At 35.9% G+C, this 15,444-nt stretch overlaps 1 protein-coding gene across 1 annotated transcript in view; it reads right to left on the bottom strand.

The window, feature by feature from the left end:
* The window catches only part of LOC149554881 (putative phosphoribosylformylglycinamidine synthase, chloroplastic/mitochondrial), a 308,229-nt gene that overhangs the window by 126,378 nt on the left and 166,407 nt on the right, over positions 1 to 15,444 (bottom strand). The window contains exons 18-19 of the mRNA XM_089828894.1: positions 11,970 to 12,158; positions 11,786 to 11,872 (exon numbers count right to left, since the gene is read on the bottom strand). Coding sequence (XP_089685020.1) covers positions 11,786 to 11,872; positions 11,970 to 12,158 — 276 coding nt within the window. The remainder of the gene's footprint in view (positions 1 to 11,785; positions 11,873 to 11,969; positions 12,159 to 15,444) is intronic.

A 15,444-nucleotide genomic window follows, 5' to 3' on the forward strand; every position in this document is an offset into this window, starting at 1 on the left:
TAATTTAATAAGAACTCATAATTAACAAGAGAGATATTAATAACTCATAACAACTATAATAGAGATCAATGCTCAAAAAAATACTATACCCAGTATTGTAATAGAACTCAATATTCAAGATATCATCATGAGTACTTATCTCTTTTACATGCAAATTCATCAATGTTTCCAACTTAGTTCTTTAATATTTCCTTTGCTCAACAACAATTTCAGGATCTTACTTATGGCCATGCAATCCCATGATGACACTAAGTCAACCAATAAATAAAAAATGCCAACACAAAGTCTTTGCTTCTAAAAAAATAGTTAACAAGTATAAGAATCACTCTCGCTTTGTCACATAACCTCCCCCTGAAGCTGAATATACTTCTTTCAAATTTTCTAAATTATCACTTCAGTCTCATGACTTCTGCACATCATCTCTCTCTCTTCTTGATGCTTCTTGCAACGAAGGGAGATTAATTAAAAAAAAACTATTATATAAAATATATCGAGATCAATGTAAAAAGCATACACTAAACAATTGTAGAATACTTATCTCTACACATATCATAGAATGCAACCATATCAACCAAATTTCCAGGTTCCATTAATCATTGTTTTGGACATTGAAGGAGCTACAGGTATTAGCTGTTGAAACTACTTCAAAGCTAATTCCTTTGATCTTTGGACCTTAACTAATAACTGAGGTAAATAAAGCCTTCAAGGTTCTATACCACGGCGTCGTTCATAGATACTTGGGACAACTATTACAGATGCTTCATTTTAAATTGGAAAATTTGCAAGACCATATTTCCATCTGACTAGGTCTGACTTCATCCACCAATAGGGGAGACACTAGTCATAATTGATGAACTCACAAAACCAACATAACCTGATGAATGTGATGGGGAGGTTGTTGTTGTTCATCCAAACCAGGTCTCATAGCCTTGGAGGAACCCACACAAACAATATCATTCTCAACAATCTCTTATTTGATAGTCTCTATGCCTCACTCAATGCATTTGCAATGTAAACCTCTTGCCGTTCATATTCACCGCTTTGGGCTTCGAAGAATTCTTCTTAATGTTCATCTTTGTGCTTCTACTCGGCTTTCACAAACTCTTCGATAACATTAGACAAAGGAAACACTTTTTCGTTTTGATTTTCAAAGTTGCATTCTTTGATCGATAGAGTGTCCATGCTAGTGATAGTTCTGGAGTTTACTGCGGAATTGAATGGCAAGCCTCACCCTACTTCAGATTCAAAACATCACTATTATCCTCCTTGTACACTCATAATATTGTTGAGTTGGAGAAATAGCTTCCAGCACCACTTTGTCTTAGATATCAGATGATATATAGCTTCCACTTAGAAATGGAGATGTTCTTCGCTTTTAATAATCTTAGACTCAATCGCAGCTTTAGCCATTCATTGAACATGACCGATCCTTGCTGCTATACTATGAACAACTCAACATCCATAAATTGTCATTTCCTTTTGAAACAAACAACTGAATATGAAAGCATCTTGACTGTGGAAACCATTATCAAGAAGGTAAGATGACATCATACCATAGAATGGAACCGATCACAATAAATGAAGGACTTCAATGTTTGAAAAAAAAACACCAAGAAATGATAATAATCAAAACTAATGAATACTACCAGCTCCAACAAGACAAAGAAAACTAGAGCATGCACGATAATGTTTCCATAAGTATAAGAAGATTTTTATCATAGACATGGACGAACAAACAATCAAAACGATTTTGTTACCTCGATGATTCATAGTATAATGCCCCCTCTTGAGAACTTGATCAAATATGGCAATGAAATTTGTTCTTGCCTTTACATTTTGGGAAAATACCCACAAGATAAAGAGAACTTGAGCATACATGATAACGTTTCCATAAGTATAAGATCTTTATCATAGACATAGACGAACAAACAATCAAAAGGATTTCGTTACCCCAATGATTCATAGTTTAATACACCTTCTTGAGAACTCGATCAAAAATGGCAGTGAAGTCGGTTCTTGCCATTACCACTCTAAGAAAATACCTACAACATCCATGTGATCTTCAGATTCTCACAACTTCAAATTCTCCTCCTGCAATTAAGGTAGGCTCAAAACCACAGTTGGCTCACAACAATTTATGTCTTACAATTCATGGTACTCCTCTCCTCAACACGACCACCCCGACAATGCAACAACTTATGGGGAGGTGATGTGCTATTTCAGGTTCTAGCAAGGCATCTCATTCTCCACTTCCAGCATGTCCAAATGTTGGATTAGAGTCTATAAATGCTCCTCTTTCTTATCTAGAATGACAAGGAGTCCACTTTGTGATATAATGAGTGGCATGGTGGCACTTTGCAGTAGAAACACAAGAAATCAGTAATCCATATCAACCAATAATAAACTTGTCGTTTCTCTTCAAACAACACCACAAATAGTCAATTCATATAAAATATCATCTCAAAAACAATCATGAATGAAAAATAAGTCAACAATAAACAAGGAGGATATCATCACAAATGAACTAAAGCTTCTTCCTTCACCCAAAATTCTAATTGCTATTATCTAACCTGGCTCCAATACCATTTTAAGTTTTGCCCAGAAATAAAGATAAACTGCAATCAGAAAGAACAAAATAGATGCAACAGACATCCAAAGTTATCTAGGAAAAACCCTTCATGATGAAAGGAAAAAACCCAACCACACAACCAAAAATACCACTCTTATTGATCAAGAAAATATTCAAGAGAAAATATTCAAGTGTACAATGTTTTTCGCTTGATGTGATATATATAACAAATAGAGAGACTCTTCACATTACAACCGAAGGTCTCTTCAAACTTCAATACATAACTCTTGTGTATTTCCATATACATGCCAAAACGCATGTTGTACGACACATGTCGCTATTTTTAATATTATCTCAATTATTATCACAAATGTCCTCTTCAGCTGAAGGTGACCATAACAGTTATAATGACCATAATCAAATAAAACAAAGATAAAGATCTCTATCATAGCTACAATTGTCAACACATAAGACACCTTCCCATGCATTTTGGCTGGTAATGAGCCCAAAGTTTTTTTATGCATGTATTCTACCTAAATATTAATGAGTGAAGCCTTATCATTGCCCTTTCCTATCACTATAATTTTAATTTTCTAGATTTAATACTCCAAATGGATGTGTTCTCTAATTTTTACACAAGTTATTGCTTAAATCTATAACATTGACATTGTCTTAAAAGTACCAATATATATTAGTGCTTACTTACCTTTGTATTCTAAGATTGGATTTTGTTTACAAGCTCTCATATCAGCATTGTGTTGTGAGGTTTTCACTCCATCGCCCCAAAATTTTTTTGGACCCCCTTTTTCAAGCAAGCCTTGGCAATTTTCGAGGATTTTTTGGAATTTTCCAGTTGCGTTTGCAAAATTTGGAGTTGTCTAGAGGTTTTCAAATAGATGATTTTTTACACCTTGGATGACTTCGGGCCAGGAAGGGATTTGGTTATTTTTCACCCGGTGCAAAACTTCATTTTCCAGAACATGTAATTTTATTCTTAGGCCAAACAAAATTCAACAACATTTTTTTTCGATGGTTAAATCGATATCTGGCAGGATAAAATTGCAAATTTTGGACTTAGATGGATTTTTGAAAATTTGATATAATTGTATAGGCTTGAGCATTTTCAAAATGAATTTTAAATTTAGTCATTTTCGAAAATCTTGAATTTTTTTTGGTAAAAAGAAATTTTGATAGTGAAATTGGATTTAGAGCTTGAATTTCAAGTGCCAAGAAAAGGATTAATTTTGTTAAAATTGAAATTGTATTGCAAAATTGAAATTGGATTATATTGCAAAATTTCATTAATTTGGTTAAAATTTAGCCTAGAAGATTTTAGAAATGTTAAAGGAAATTGGTAATTTGGAATTGAAAATCGATTTTGCCTTGCTAGATTTGATTTTAATGATATATTAATTGTCAAAGCACTATTAAATGAAAAATTTTGACATCTCCTAGGCTTATCTTGTTTTTATTTTGCAATTTTTCATTGAAACTAGCAATTAAATAGGCCAATTTCACTATAGGGCTAAGTAATTTTAATGTTGCACTTAAATCTAAGCCATTAATTAAGGGACTAACTTAATTTTGTTTTCCCTCCAAGCAGCCCGGCCCCACTTAAGGAGGCAAAAGTTTGGTATAAGAGGGGCTTCCCTCTTATTTCCACATTCATTCTTCCCACTTCCTCTTGCAAGTTGGAACGATTTTCTTCTCGAGGGCGAATTTCCAGCTAAGGCGATTTTTGGAGATCTGATTTTTTCATTTTGGCAGCAATTTCTTCTTCCTTGGATGGACGATTTCTGCCCTAGGGCAACTTTGAAGGAGCAGATCTGATTTTTGCAAGTTGGGCAATTTCTGCCTTAGATCGAAATTGTGGTGAAAGCCTAATTTTTGTGAGATTGACAGCGTTTTTTGGGGTCTGATTTCTCCATCCTTGGCAGCAATTTTCTTCTTCAGCTTTGGCAATTTTATTTGGTGCATTGGCAATGTGATTTAAGGTTTGAATTTTGGCAATTTTGGGCAAATTTGGAGAACCAAAATTCTGATTTAGAGCAGATTTTTCTGCACTAGGGCAGCAATTTCCTTCATTTTGGGCAATTTTGGCAAGGAGGTCAAGATTCAATGGAAAGGGCAGACTTTTGCAAGCATTTCATTTGCTAGGGCATCATTTGAGGGAGGACTGAATTCTCTGAGATCATATCCGAACTTGAAGAGGGCTCGATTATTGGTAAAGGCAGATTTAAGGTAAAATTCTCATTCGTTTTTGGAGGTGAAGTTCGGTTTTAAAGGCGGATTCTATTCCTTGTTCTTGCTTGGTTCATTTCCCTTATCTTCTGCTTGCACTATTCATCCACCACTTCATCATTTCCATTCATAGACTAAAGTTGGGAGATATAAGTGTAGATTTCATGATAGGACATTGGAGAGGCAGAAATAAGCTAGGCCACCCTAAGATTGAAGTTTGGAGATTGATAAGTGTAGTCCATCCTAAGGTAACGAAGAGGCAGAAAAAAGTGGTAGTCCCACCCCTAGGATTGAAGTTTGGAGATTGATAAGTGTTAAAGATAAGACTTGGAGAAGCAAAAATAAGCTAGATTCCATCGATAGAAAGAAGTTTGGAGATTGATAAGTGTAGTCCATATCATTTAGAATGAAGGGGCAAAAATAAGTGTTTAGGAAGGTGGATGTTAGAGCAAGCAAGAACCCAAACGGAATGAATACCAAAAAAGACAAGGAAGACATGATGCCTAAGACCACCTTCTTCTCGAAAGTGAGGCGAATAAGTGAGACCAATATCGACACGGTGAACATGGTACAACTGAAGGATAAATTGAAGGAAGGACAATCCCCCATGGCGAAGAAGATCTACAAGAACGGAATTGTATGCGCAGCAGCTTTCCCTCCTACCTTGCCTTGTCTGAAATTGGTAATGGAGTGTGCATACCGATTTAATATTGTTACCAAGTCCATCATTTTTGATGAGAAGATAGTGTTGGCTAACATCGACAGACAAGTGGTCAAAGAAGTATTTAATATTCCCCAGTATAAAGGCATGACAGTGGTAATGATGGATCAGGTGGCCAAGTTACTTCAAGAAAAGTAGGAGGTCTACTTCATTCATCTAAAGCAGAATTGGTTACATGAAGGCAAGAAGGCAATTACGAAGTCGTCAAAGCTCACCAAGTCAAATTTCAAACCAGAGTACGGTGATCTAATTATGCTTCTCAACAGAATCATGGGTGTGGCTCAAGGTATGCAATTTGAGAGCTGGATGTACTACTTTATTAATGAAATTGAAAATGGAAAGAAAAAATTTGATTGGGCTAGAACCATAAGTGAAAATTTAGAGTTGCAACTTAGGACAGTGCAAAATCAAAAGCAATTCTCTATGGGATCCTATCTTTTCCATCTGATTACGAGACTATATGAAAATCCTGAACTTGAGGCCTTATGAGTGATTGGTAATGGGCCAAGGCAATGTCTGGTGCATGAGTGCTATCCACAGCTTCATTTGCACACCACCAAAGCTAATAAGATGTTTTTTGACGCCTTTTCCATGAAGACGATAAGAATATTACAAGGGACACCTTCTAGAAGGCTCTAAACAGAAGCGGAAATGAAAGTTAACAAATATGGGAGTTAGTTCATCCACTTTCCGCAATTCACATATATTAGAGTAGCAGGAAGTACAGTTTGTCCCAAGAGACTTCCAAGGTACCCACCCGACAAGATAGTTTTGATGGAGTTGGCTAGGCAACTTGAGCATTATGACAAAATGATGAAACTTAAAGGTGAGACAAGGATTACCTTCTCATTTGGAATAGGCAATGATACTTGCCCTAATCCTGTCACCTTTGCAGCTGCAGAGAAAGAATTAGAATGGTATCATCTAGGGTGGTATAGAGCAAGACAAGGATTCGATCCTAATGGTCTTATCAAGGTGTCTCACGTAAAACACCTTCAAACATATTCCTACTATAGAAGATTTTTGGACCAATGCACAGGATGACTTTCATGTGAGAAAGCTAGCTTTCTCAAGATTGTCAATGGGCATGATGAGGGCAATCAGACAGAGAGGCCTTGATATTCCTGATCAATTGGAAAAGTATGAAAATGAGCTAAGAGAAGATTATGATACAGTGGATGGAATAGAATTGAGTCCAGTAGATTGGGATGATCATCAAGATCATTCCTTAGAGGCAGTTACAAGCACAGTTGATCTACACACTGAGTAATGGTACAATGAGAAGTTAAGGCAATTAAAAATTCGGAAGGTACGCCTTACTTATGAGAAGATAAAACCAGAGGAAGAAGGTCTAGTGAAGTTAGTTCGAAAGAAAGGTGGGGGCAGTAGCTAGCAACAAAGAGCAATTAAGAGAAAGAAGAGAAATTTGGAGGTTGAGGAAAGTAGAGAACATCAGGAGCCTCCAGCAAAGAGACAAAAAGCGGCACCATCAAGGGAGAGCATAATTGAGGCCAAGAGGATAATACAAGTGGACAAGGGGTCACAGTGGAGGTGAGCTCTGATTCGGAATCAAGTGGTTACAGTGACAGTACCGAGTACTCTCCTCTCTCGAAGAACCAACATGGAGATGATATCACAATCACTAGTGAAGAAGAGGATAGGCCAATTGAGGAAGTAAGCTAGGCGCCTGGGGCCGTTGGTGATGCTTTGCTAGCCGAACCAAATCTAGTTGTGGGGAGATGCACTACACCACTATGGTTAAGGCAAATGCTTATGCCAAGAGGCGAGGTGGTGACTATCCGAACAATTGAAGATATTCAAGGGTTAGTGAAAGGAAGATAGTGAGAAATAGAAACAAATTGCAAAAATGATGGCAAAGGTAATCAGGAGTGATGATGAGGAACACCAAAAAGTTCAGATTGCTATACCAAAGGTTAGGAAGGCAGTGGACGAGATTGTAGCTCAAGAGTATAAGATAGTTGAGCATAACTTGAGAAGAATCATGATGACATGGAATGTGAGGAGATCCAGGAAGGCATGGTTTCAATTAGAGAAAGGCTGAGGAAAGCAAACGAGAGGATTGTAAAGTTGGAGGCCGAAAACAAGTACTGGAGATATTGCTAGTGAATCCAACAATTGCATCAAGAAGCCCTTCCTCAAGACAACAGGAGCAACATAGAAGAGATATCGACTCAGTTGCACGAAGTCAAAGATTGGACCAGTGATATAATTCAAGATGGGCTAAATTTCATGCCTTCCTTTATCTCGACATTTAGGTCATTGATGGCTATTAAAGACAAGTTCAGAACATTCGACAAGGAGTCGAAGGATTTCCTTCCAATCAAGGACCTAGCCATTCCCAGGCTACAAGCATATATCGAGCTACCGGAGAGATATTTGGAAAGAACCAAGTTGGTGGATGGAGGAGGAATGAGTACGGTGGAGTCTTGGTTTGTTGCCTTGACTATCAGATTAAGGATACTTGAAGAGATACAAAATGAGATTGCACAACACATCCCAAGCGTTGACACTTCCATTTCAGACATGATAAGCAATGTTGGGGCCGCACTCGATTTTGAAGATATCAAAGACGAGAGTGTCAATGAGAGAGAATTTGGATCAAGATTGGATGAGTAGGGGAAGCTTGTCATCAAGAAGAAGCATTTGGGCATCCTTGCCTCTCAATGCCTTTATCGGATATGCGAAAGAATATGAGAAAGATCATGAGAAGACACTACAAGCAAAGAGCAACATGAGAATTCAGCTGAAGGAAGTCAACGACAGGCTAGCCAAGTTCATTAATTTGGCTAAGAAGATGAAATAAAGGGGTAGAATTATATTAGAAGATCATTCGATGTAAGCCCAAGTGGAAAATTCTCCTCCTTCTAGGGTACGATAGGTGTCTGATTCTAATTGGCTACTATTTTGGTGCCTTCTCATTGGTTGCCACTTTTCCTTTTTATAATTGGTCCATTGATGAGGTGGTGTCTTCTCATTGGCCAATGGGTTGGAAACCCTAATTAGGGTTTCTAGGATCTAATCTGGATCGTTGATTTTGCCTCTTAATCTCTACTATTGGTTGTAAATTTTGGCCCCTACATAAGGCCATTTGCTCTCATTTGTAAAGGGTTGAAGAAAATTGTTGCTTAAGATAATACCAAAATTGCTTCTCTTTTTCATCGTTGTGACTTGCATGGTGATTAAGAACACTTGGTGTTATTGCATGGTTTCTACTTCCAATAGTTAGAGTTAAATTTTATTTAAGTTGTTAAAGTAGATTTTATTTCAAGAAAGTCGTTAAGAGTAAGAGTAGATGGATAGTTGCATGGTGATATTAGTAGATGTTTGCTAGAGATCTATAAACTAGGCCACTAGCATCCTAGCGGCTGGTTAGGAAGCCTTGTGTGGTAATCTAGTCTTTTTTTCCTTGAATCATTGCATCTATGGATGTAGAACTGTTGGTAAGTTTTCATCAAATTTAATCCCCGTTCATTTGCTAATCTTTCCATTCATAGGAGTAGAGGTAAACTAGCAAGTAGTTCAGTAGTTGGAGTTCATTTAAGAAGAAAGCTAGAAAAGGAGAAGCATCATTGGCAAACATACCCTCCATCATCATCACCATCAATATCATTTGACGCTAGTATACATTGCAATCTAGATTTCATCATCATCACAGCAAAAGTCCAAGTTATCTTTGAATGAATAACGTAAGCCTGCCTACATGATTAACCAACAAATCACATTAATATAACTAGGTTAGTATCCACAGGTGTAAGGAAGAGTTTTTTTCTCATGTCTTCATGAGTATTTACTTTTCAAGAGAGGGATTAAGTGTTTGATATTCCGTATCAAGTATTCAATTGCTATATGTTATGAAGTGGCACAAAACTGACATCAACACATTGCAGACTAATTTGCATGTTCCAATTCTTGAAAAATACAAACCAAGAATATCATGGAGTTATCTTCAAGGACAACAGATTAATATTAAACCTTATTGCGCAGTTAGGATACAAAATAGAATAGGCTATCATCAACCCTATAAAAAAGTAATGTTCATCATCAATATCTAACATTAATTAGGGTTACTAATTCATGGCTCCATCGAGCTTCAATCAATCAACCATACAATGTAAACTCAATATTATAAGGTTTAACTTTTAAGTAATATTTCAACTACTGTCTATTTAGGTTTTCCGTCCCACACAAGCAATGATATTTACCCCACAGGTATAAGGCTTCGGTTTTCTAAAGGAACGCCTAGATCGATTACAGGTAGCCATAGATTCACATGATTACCAGGTCTCAAAATGAAGGAGCACATTAATAATCTACACAAACTTACAGTGTCATCCTGTAACCAGAAATGAATGAATATGACATTTTAAGTTGTTTACTAAGGTTTATGAATGTACTATATATATTTCCAATTGTCATTCTAATCTGATTATTTAACCCATAGTAGGAAAACTCTTGGAATAGCCACAGACTCAGTAGGACTAAAAGTCTAGTGGCAGCCTGAATCGACTTGCTAGACTCACAAAGTGAGCCCGGTGAATCTTGCCAGAAGTACGAGTCTCCAAACCCAGACTCGCACCAGTCTAAGGTCAAGACTCGTGAATCCTTGCCAAAGATTCTTGTGCACTGCTTAAGACACCCAAACAGCTCCAAAACATTTTTCCTTTTTTGACGCCGAAGAAGGCCATATGTGGATGTAGCCACAGACTCAGTAGGACTAACAAGTCTAGTGGCAGCCTAAATCGACTTGCCAGACTCAAAAAGTGAGCCCGGTGAGTCCTGCTGGAAGTACGAGTCTCTAGACCCAAACTCGCACCAGTCTGAGGTCAAGACTCGTGAATCCTTGCCAAAGACTCTTGTGCACTGCTTAAAACACCTAGACAGCTCCAAAACATTTTTCCTTTTTTGATGCCGAAGAAGGCCATATGTGGATGTAGCCACCAAAATGATGTGTCATGGTGTCATGGACCTTGCAAGGGGCGAGACCCCGTGGCCTTGCTAGGGAAACCACCAACAAAACCCCACAAGGGGTGTTTCCCCTTGACACCATTGGGGGCACTACTCTAAGACCTCCTCAAGGGGCACTACCTCTTGAGCCTACTAGGGGTGTTGCCCCAAACCCCAATTTGATTTACTAAATACACTACAACTTCAAGGTTGCATAGTATGTGCCATTGTCTACACTCTTGCCAATTAGCCTTTTAATCATGAGAATAAAGATATAATTTACTCCCCTATCTGGTACACACCGCCATCATTATTATCATTCCATGCATGTAATTTATTACATACAATTATACATATAAACAATGGAGGTTTTTTGCAATGTTTGAATTGTGGCTTTTATATTCTTTAGATGCTTAAAAAAAATTGCTTTTTTTGTAAAACTATGGTTTTCTTCTTTACTGAGTCCTTCTAGATCCCTTTCCCAAATTTTCCGCCAAGTCTGACTTCAAGTCCTATTTTTAGGCTGTTGATCCATGGCAAGTCCAAGTTCTCCCACTATGATTTAAACATATGCAATAACAAAAGAGAAAACATCAGATAATTTTTCAAAATGCAGAGTCAGTTATTATGCAATAAATACATCATTTACAAACAAAGAAAATTGTCATCAGTCACCTAAAATAGCTAATGTTGATATACAGTTAGTAAAGCAAAAGTCTTGATTGAATTTGACAACTTAAAACCCCATGTTGCTTTACAGTCAGAAAATACCATCATGTGTAGAATATAATTATAAGTATTGACCAAGCTTTTCAATTGGTAAGATGGATAATCCACTGGTTTCTTGTACAGATAAAGAAAAATGGTTTTCATAATTACACTTAAAAGTAAAACAATTGGTTTTATTTTCAGATATCATACATACTGGATTACAGTACTTTTGGATTATTATAACCTAAATCAACAAGCATTCCCCTCAACAATAGACGAATCTGTTCTCCCCTTCAAAAATTCAAGTTGTCATTTACAATGTGCCTGATTTGTTTCATCATTCATGTCACATGTTGCCAATTAATCGTGTGAAAGATATTATGTCCAAAAAAACTCTAAAAATATTATACAGATAAATGAATTTTATGTCTTCCATTGTTTCACGGTTTCCAAAACCAGAAGTGATCTTAATAGTTTAGTTGACCTGAAACTTTTATAGCATCTGAAGCACCTATTCCTAATCACATTTATTTTAAAGTCCCACGTTTGAAAGATAATCAAGAGCAAATGAATCTTACCTGTTCTTGATATTCAGCACCCCATATTTCCAAAACGGACATCGTTTCATCGCCAACTACTATGGATCTTATGTCAATTTCTGCCCCCTGTTTAAAAAAGTGACAGTAAATACAATATGTTATTTTAGATGTACAACTACACACCAATGAAATGACATCAAGTATACCGAAGGATGGATAATACCTTAGGGTAGATTATTTCTTTCACAACATTACAGTTCCCACCTGCACCTTGATCATGAATGCTTATGATGGGATTTTTGTCTCCCATTTCTACACATGCACGAATAACTCGATACAGCTTTTGAGCCATTTCTGCATCCCCTCGCTGAACTGCATTGAAGTCCAACTCTGCATCATTTTGACCACTTACCTGCACCAGATTGTGCATAACAAAACAACCAAAAACATCATAAAAATTAAATTTTCTACAGACAAAGGGAACAATTCCCATTAAGCTATACCAAAGATTAAAAAAATACTTGTACTAAACATAGTAGTCATTTCACAAAACATAAGTCTTCCATAAAAAAAATTACTACAACCTACAAAGCCCCTTTGCAAAAACAGTGTCAGATTTTCTCACCAAAACACACAAGCTATTAGTCACATACAAGAACAAAGCTAAGTTACAAGGTTCAAATTCAAATTCGAGTTTGTATATCTTAAAATTCGGATGAAGTTTGGCAAAGGTGAAAATTTACAAAAATATCGACATTAAATTTAACTTATATAAATTTATTATATTGAAGATCGTTTACAAATTTTGTGCTCATTCAAGCAACAGCACAAGACTTACAAACTTATTTGAGCTCCTTATGAGCAACAGAAATTGGAAGACCAAGAGACACAACTTAGAATCCACCTTTTTACAATGAGACAAATACAACCGATGGAAGACCAAGATTCACAGCATAGAATTCCGCAAAGATGTCCCTCTTGGGATTTGAGAACTCATTGCTTAACCCAACTAAGCTAACCCCTTGGACACTTATATAAATTATTTATTTTTAATATAAGTAATATATTCATAAAATTGTCAAAATAGTTTGACATTGCCAGATAACTGAACTATTCAAAATAAAATGTTATTATTATATATACCAATACTACATTCAATATCATAAAGTTTGGACAAAGTTTGGAAAGGGTAAAAAATCGCTGAAATTCAAACTTCATGGATGAAATTTGATGTATCCTGTAACTTAGAACAAAATGCATCCATCAATTTAGCAATTTTCAAAAGATTATATTTGAAAATGTCACTATAAGGTAGAATACCCAACAAGAAAGCATATGTATTGGGTTCTACAAGAATTCGACAAATGCTTGGAATAGCCTTGTAGGTTGGGTTATCTTTATCCAAAATTTATGAATTCTCTTATACAGAGGCCCTAGAGAGTTCAAGATTAATGCAGAAATGAAATAAGCAGTAACAATGTGACCTGGTTCCTGTTTCAGACGAGCAGTAATTGGAGGACTCTCTAAAATGGTACAGAAGACAACAGAAGGATTGAGAAATGTGGGTACAAAAAGGTAGTTCAAATAATATGTTATCAAGCCCAACAATGAATGACTATGTACCCATACCAGCAATGCTCTGCTGCTGGTACTGGCCAGGATACATCTGTTTTATTATTGTGTGCAAGTTGCAACAAACTATCATAACAAAATAATAAAAAAGAAAAACAGTGTGAATCCAGTTAAAACAGTCGATAAATATGTTTATAATATAAAGAAATAAAAAAATACTAAAATACCTGCAGAATACTAGACTCTTCTAGAGACTGCTGCTTTTTTATTTCATAGTAGACTGTCATTTTTGGATTTTGCCACTATCAATCTATGCAAACATCAATATATGGGAAATAGAAGACATTGTTTTCTGAACTTTTATGCAAATGCTTGTTCAGAGATGTAGACAACAATTACTGAAAGGTGAACTTCGACTTGACCATAGTTATTTTAGACACAATGAGAGAAAATCCCCTTATGTATTTGTGTAGACTTCTAAAATTTTGTCTTTGAGATGGAACTGTGCAACATAGAACTCACAAGTTCTTTTTCTACTTTTGAAACGAAGCAAATAGATGGAAAAATTTCTTGGATTAGTTTGTGGAAATTTCCATGGGTTTGAAAAATGGCTTTAGTTTGACTCTTGTTACCCTATTTTAAAATTTCCCCAATTTTTTGCACAACAAGCTTCTGTAAACTTATGTTTCTGATTCAAATTGGCCAAAGTCCATCTCAAACACTTTTAGATTGTGTACACGAGTGTTGCTCTATTTCAAATACCAAAACCAACTAGTTGCCGAATTATGTTATAAGTAAAGGTTGAATGATCACGGTAAGACAAAAAGGTGTTCGCTAGTCCTAAAAACTGATGCAACATATTGATGGAATGTACCAGGTGCACAGGATTGGAATGCAATTTTTAGATACAATTGCAGGACCACAAGTAGAAAAGCCATAGCGAAAGGCCCAAATTTCACTAATAAAAATACATCATCATGGAAGAAATAAAAATGTGCATCAAAAGCCAAAGGCAATATATTTATGCAATTGTCAATAAAGTGGTTTGATTCCTCCACATAAATAAATCAGATGTATCATAATGACAAAGACTTTGAATACTTTGATCTCATACTGAAATCTCAAAAATAATGCAATAATGAGCAATGTTGAAATTGCTTGGTCAGAAGTTAACAAATCTTCATCAAAAGAATTGTAATGTTTAAATTGGGATGATTAATAAAATTACCATAAAGAAAATTTATATGGAGTGGTTGTAAGTTGATATGTGTCAGTGTTTTAGTCAAGAAATATAACTTACCGATGATTTTAGAAAAATCGATTGGCTCTCACATATTGATTGTTGATTATTTGTGCAAGTTTGTAGCTTGCATTCACACATTGAGAGGTGCTAAAATGAGCAATAAAAGTAGACTTCCATAAATTTGTGTTGCATTTCTACATTTTTGGAGCAATTTTGAAGAGGCGAGTTACATTTTTGGGGTTCTTTCCTGATATTTTTACACTGAAATTTTATATTTTTCCATTTTATTTACATTTGTTTATTTTTAGATTTGTTCCATTTACGTTGATGAAATTTTTGAAAAGTAAGAAGCCCTAGCGTTTGATTTTCTTTATTGTAGATACTTTATTTTTATGAATATTGCAATAGAAACATAATGGTCAGCCTGAGGGTAGTTCATCTAGGTCTCTAATTATCCCAGATGTAGACCATAATAGCATAGCAAGACATAAGGCTTGGAAACATGCAATCCCCAACCCCCAAGAAAGTAGTAGTTATGTGTTGGCAATGTGGTATTAAATATAGTGGGGGAGGTGTTAACAGATTGAAATATCACCTTGCACATATATTAAGGCATGATATTAAACCATAAAAAGAAATACCCTAAGAAGTTACATGTTAAATGCAAGCTCTTTTAGAAGGATACGAAGAGAAAAAAAATTAAAATTTAAAAAGAAGCAATAGGAAAAAATGGCAAACTTAGGTGGACAAACCTTTTCAAGCCTTTATTCTCCATTACCTTCATCTAGTAGTGGTACTCCGAGCATGACCATTGGGCCTTGGATTCATATGGAGAAATCCACACTAGATGCCATTTTGGTTCCACAAATGACTCTAGGTGCTC

This window comes from Cupressus sempervirens, chromosome 5 (assembly GCF_028749045.1).
Source record: "Cupressus sempervirens isolate cs-2001-9-10 chromosome 5, ASM2874904v1, whole genome shotgun sequence".
NCBI lineage: Eukaryota > Viridiplantae > Streptophyta > Pinopsida > Cupressales > Cupressaceae > Cupressus > Cupressus sempervirens.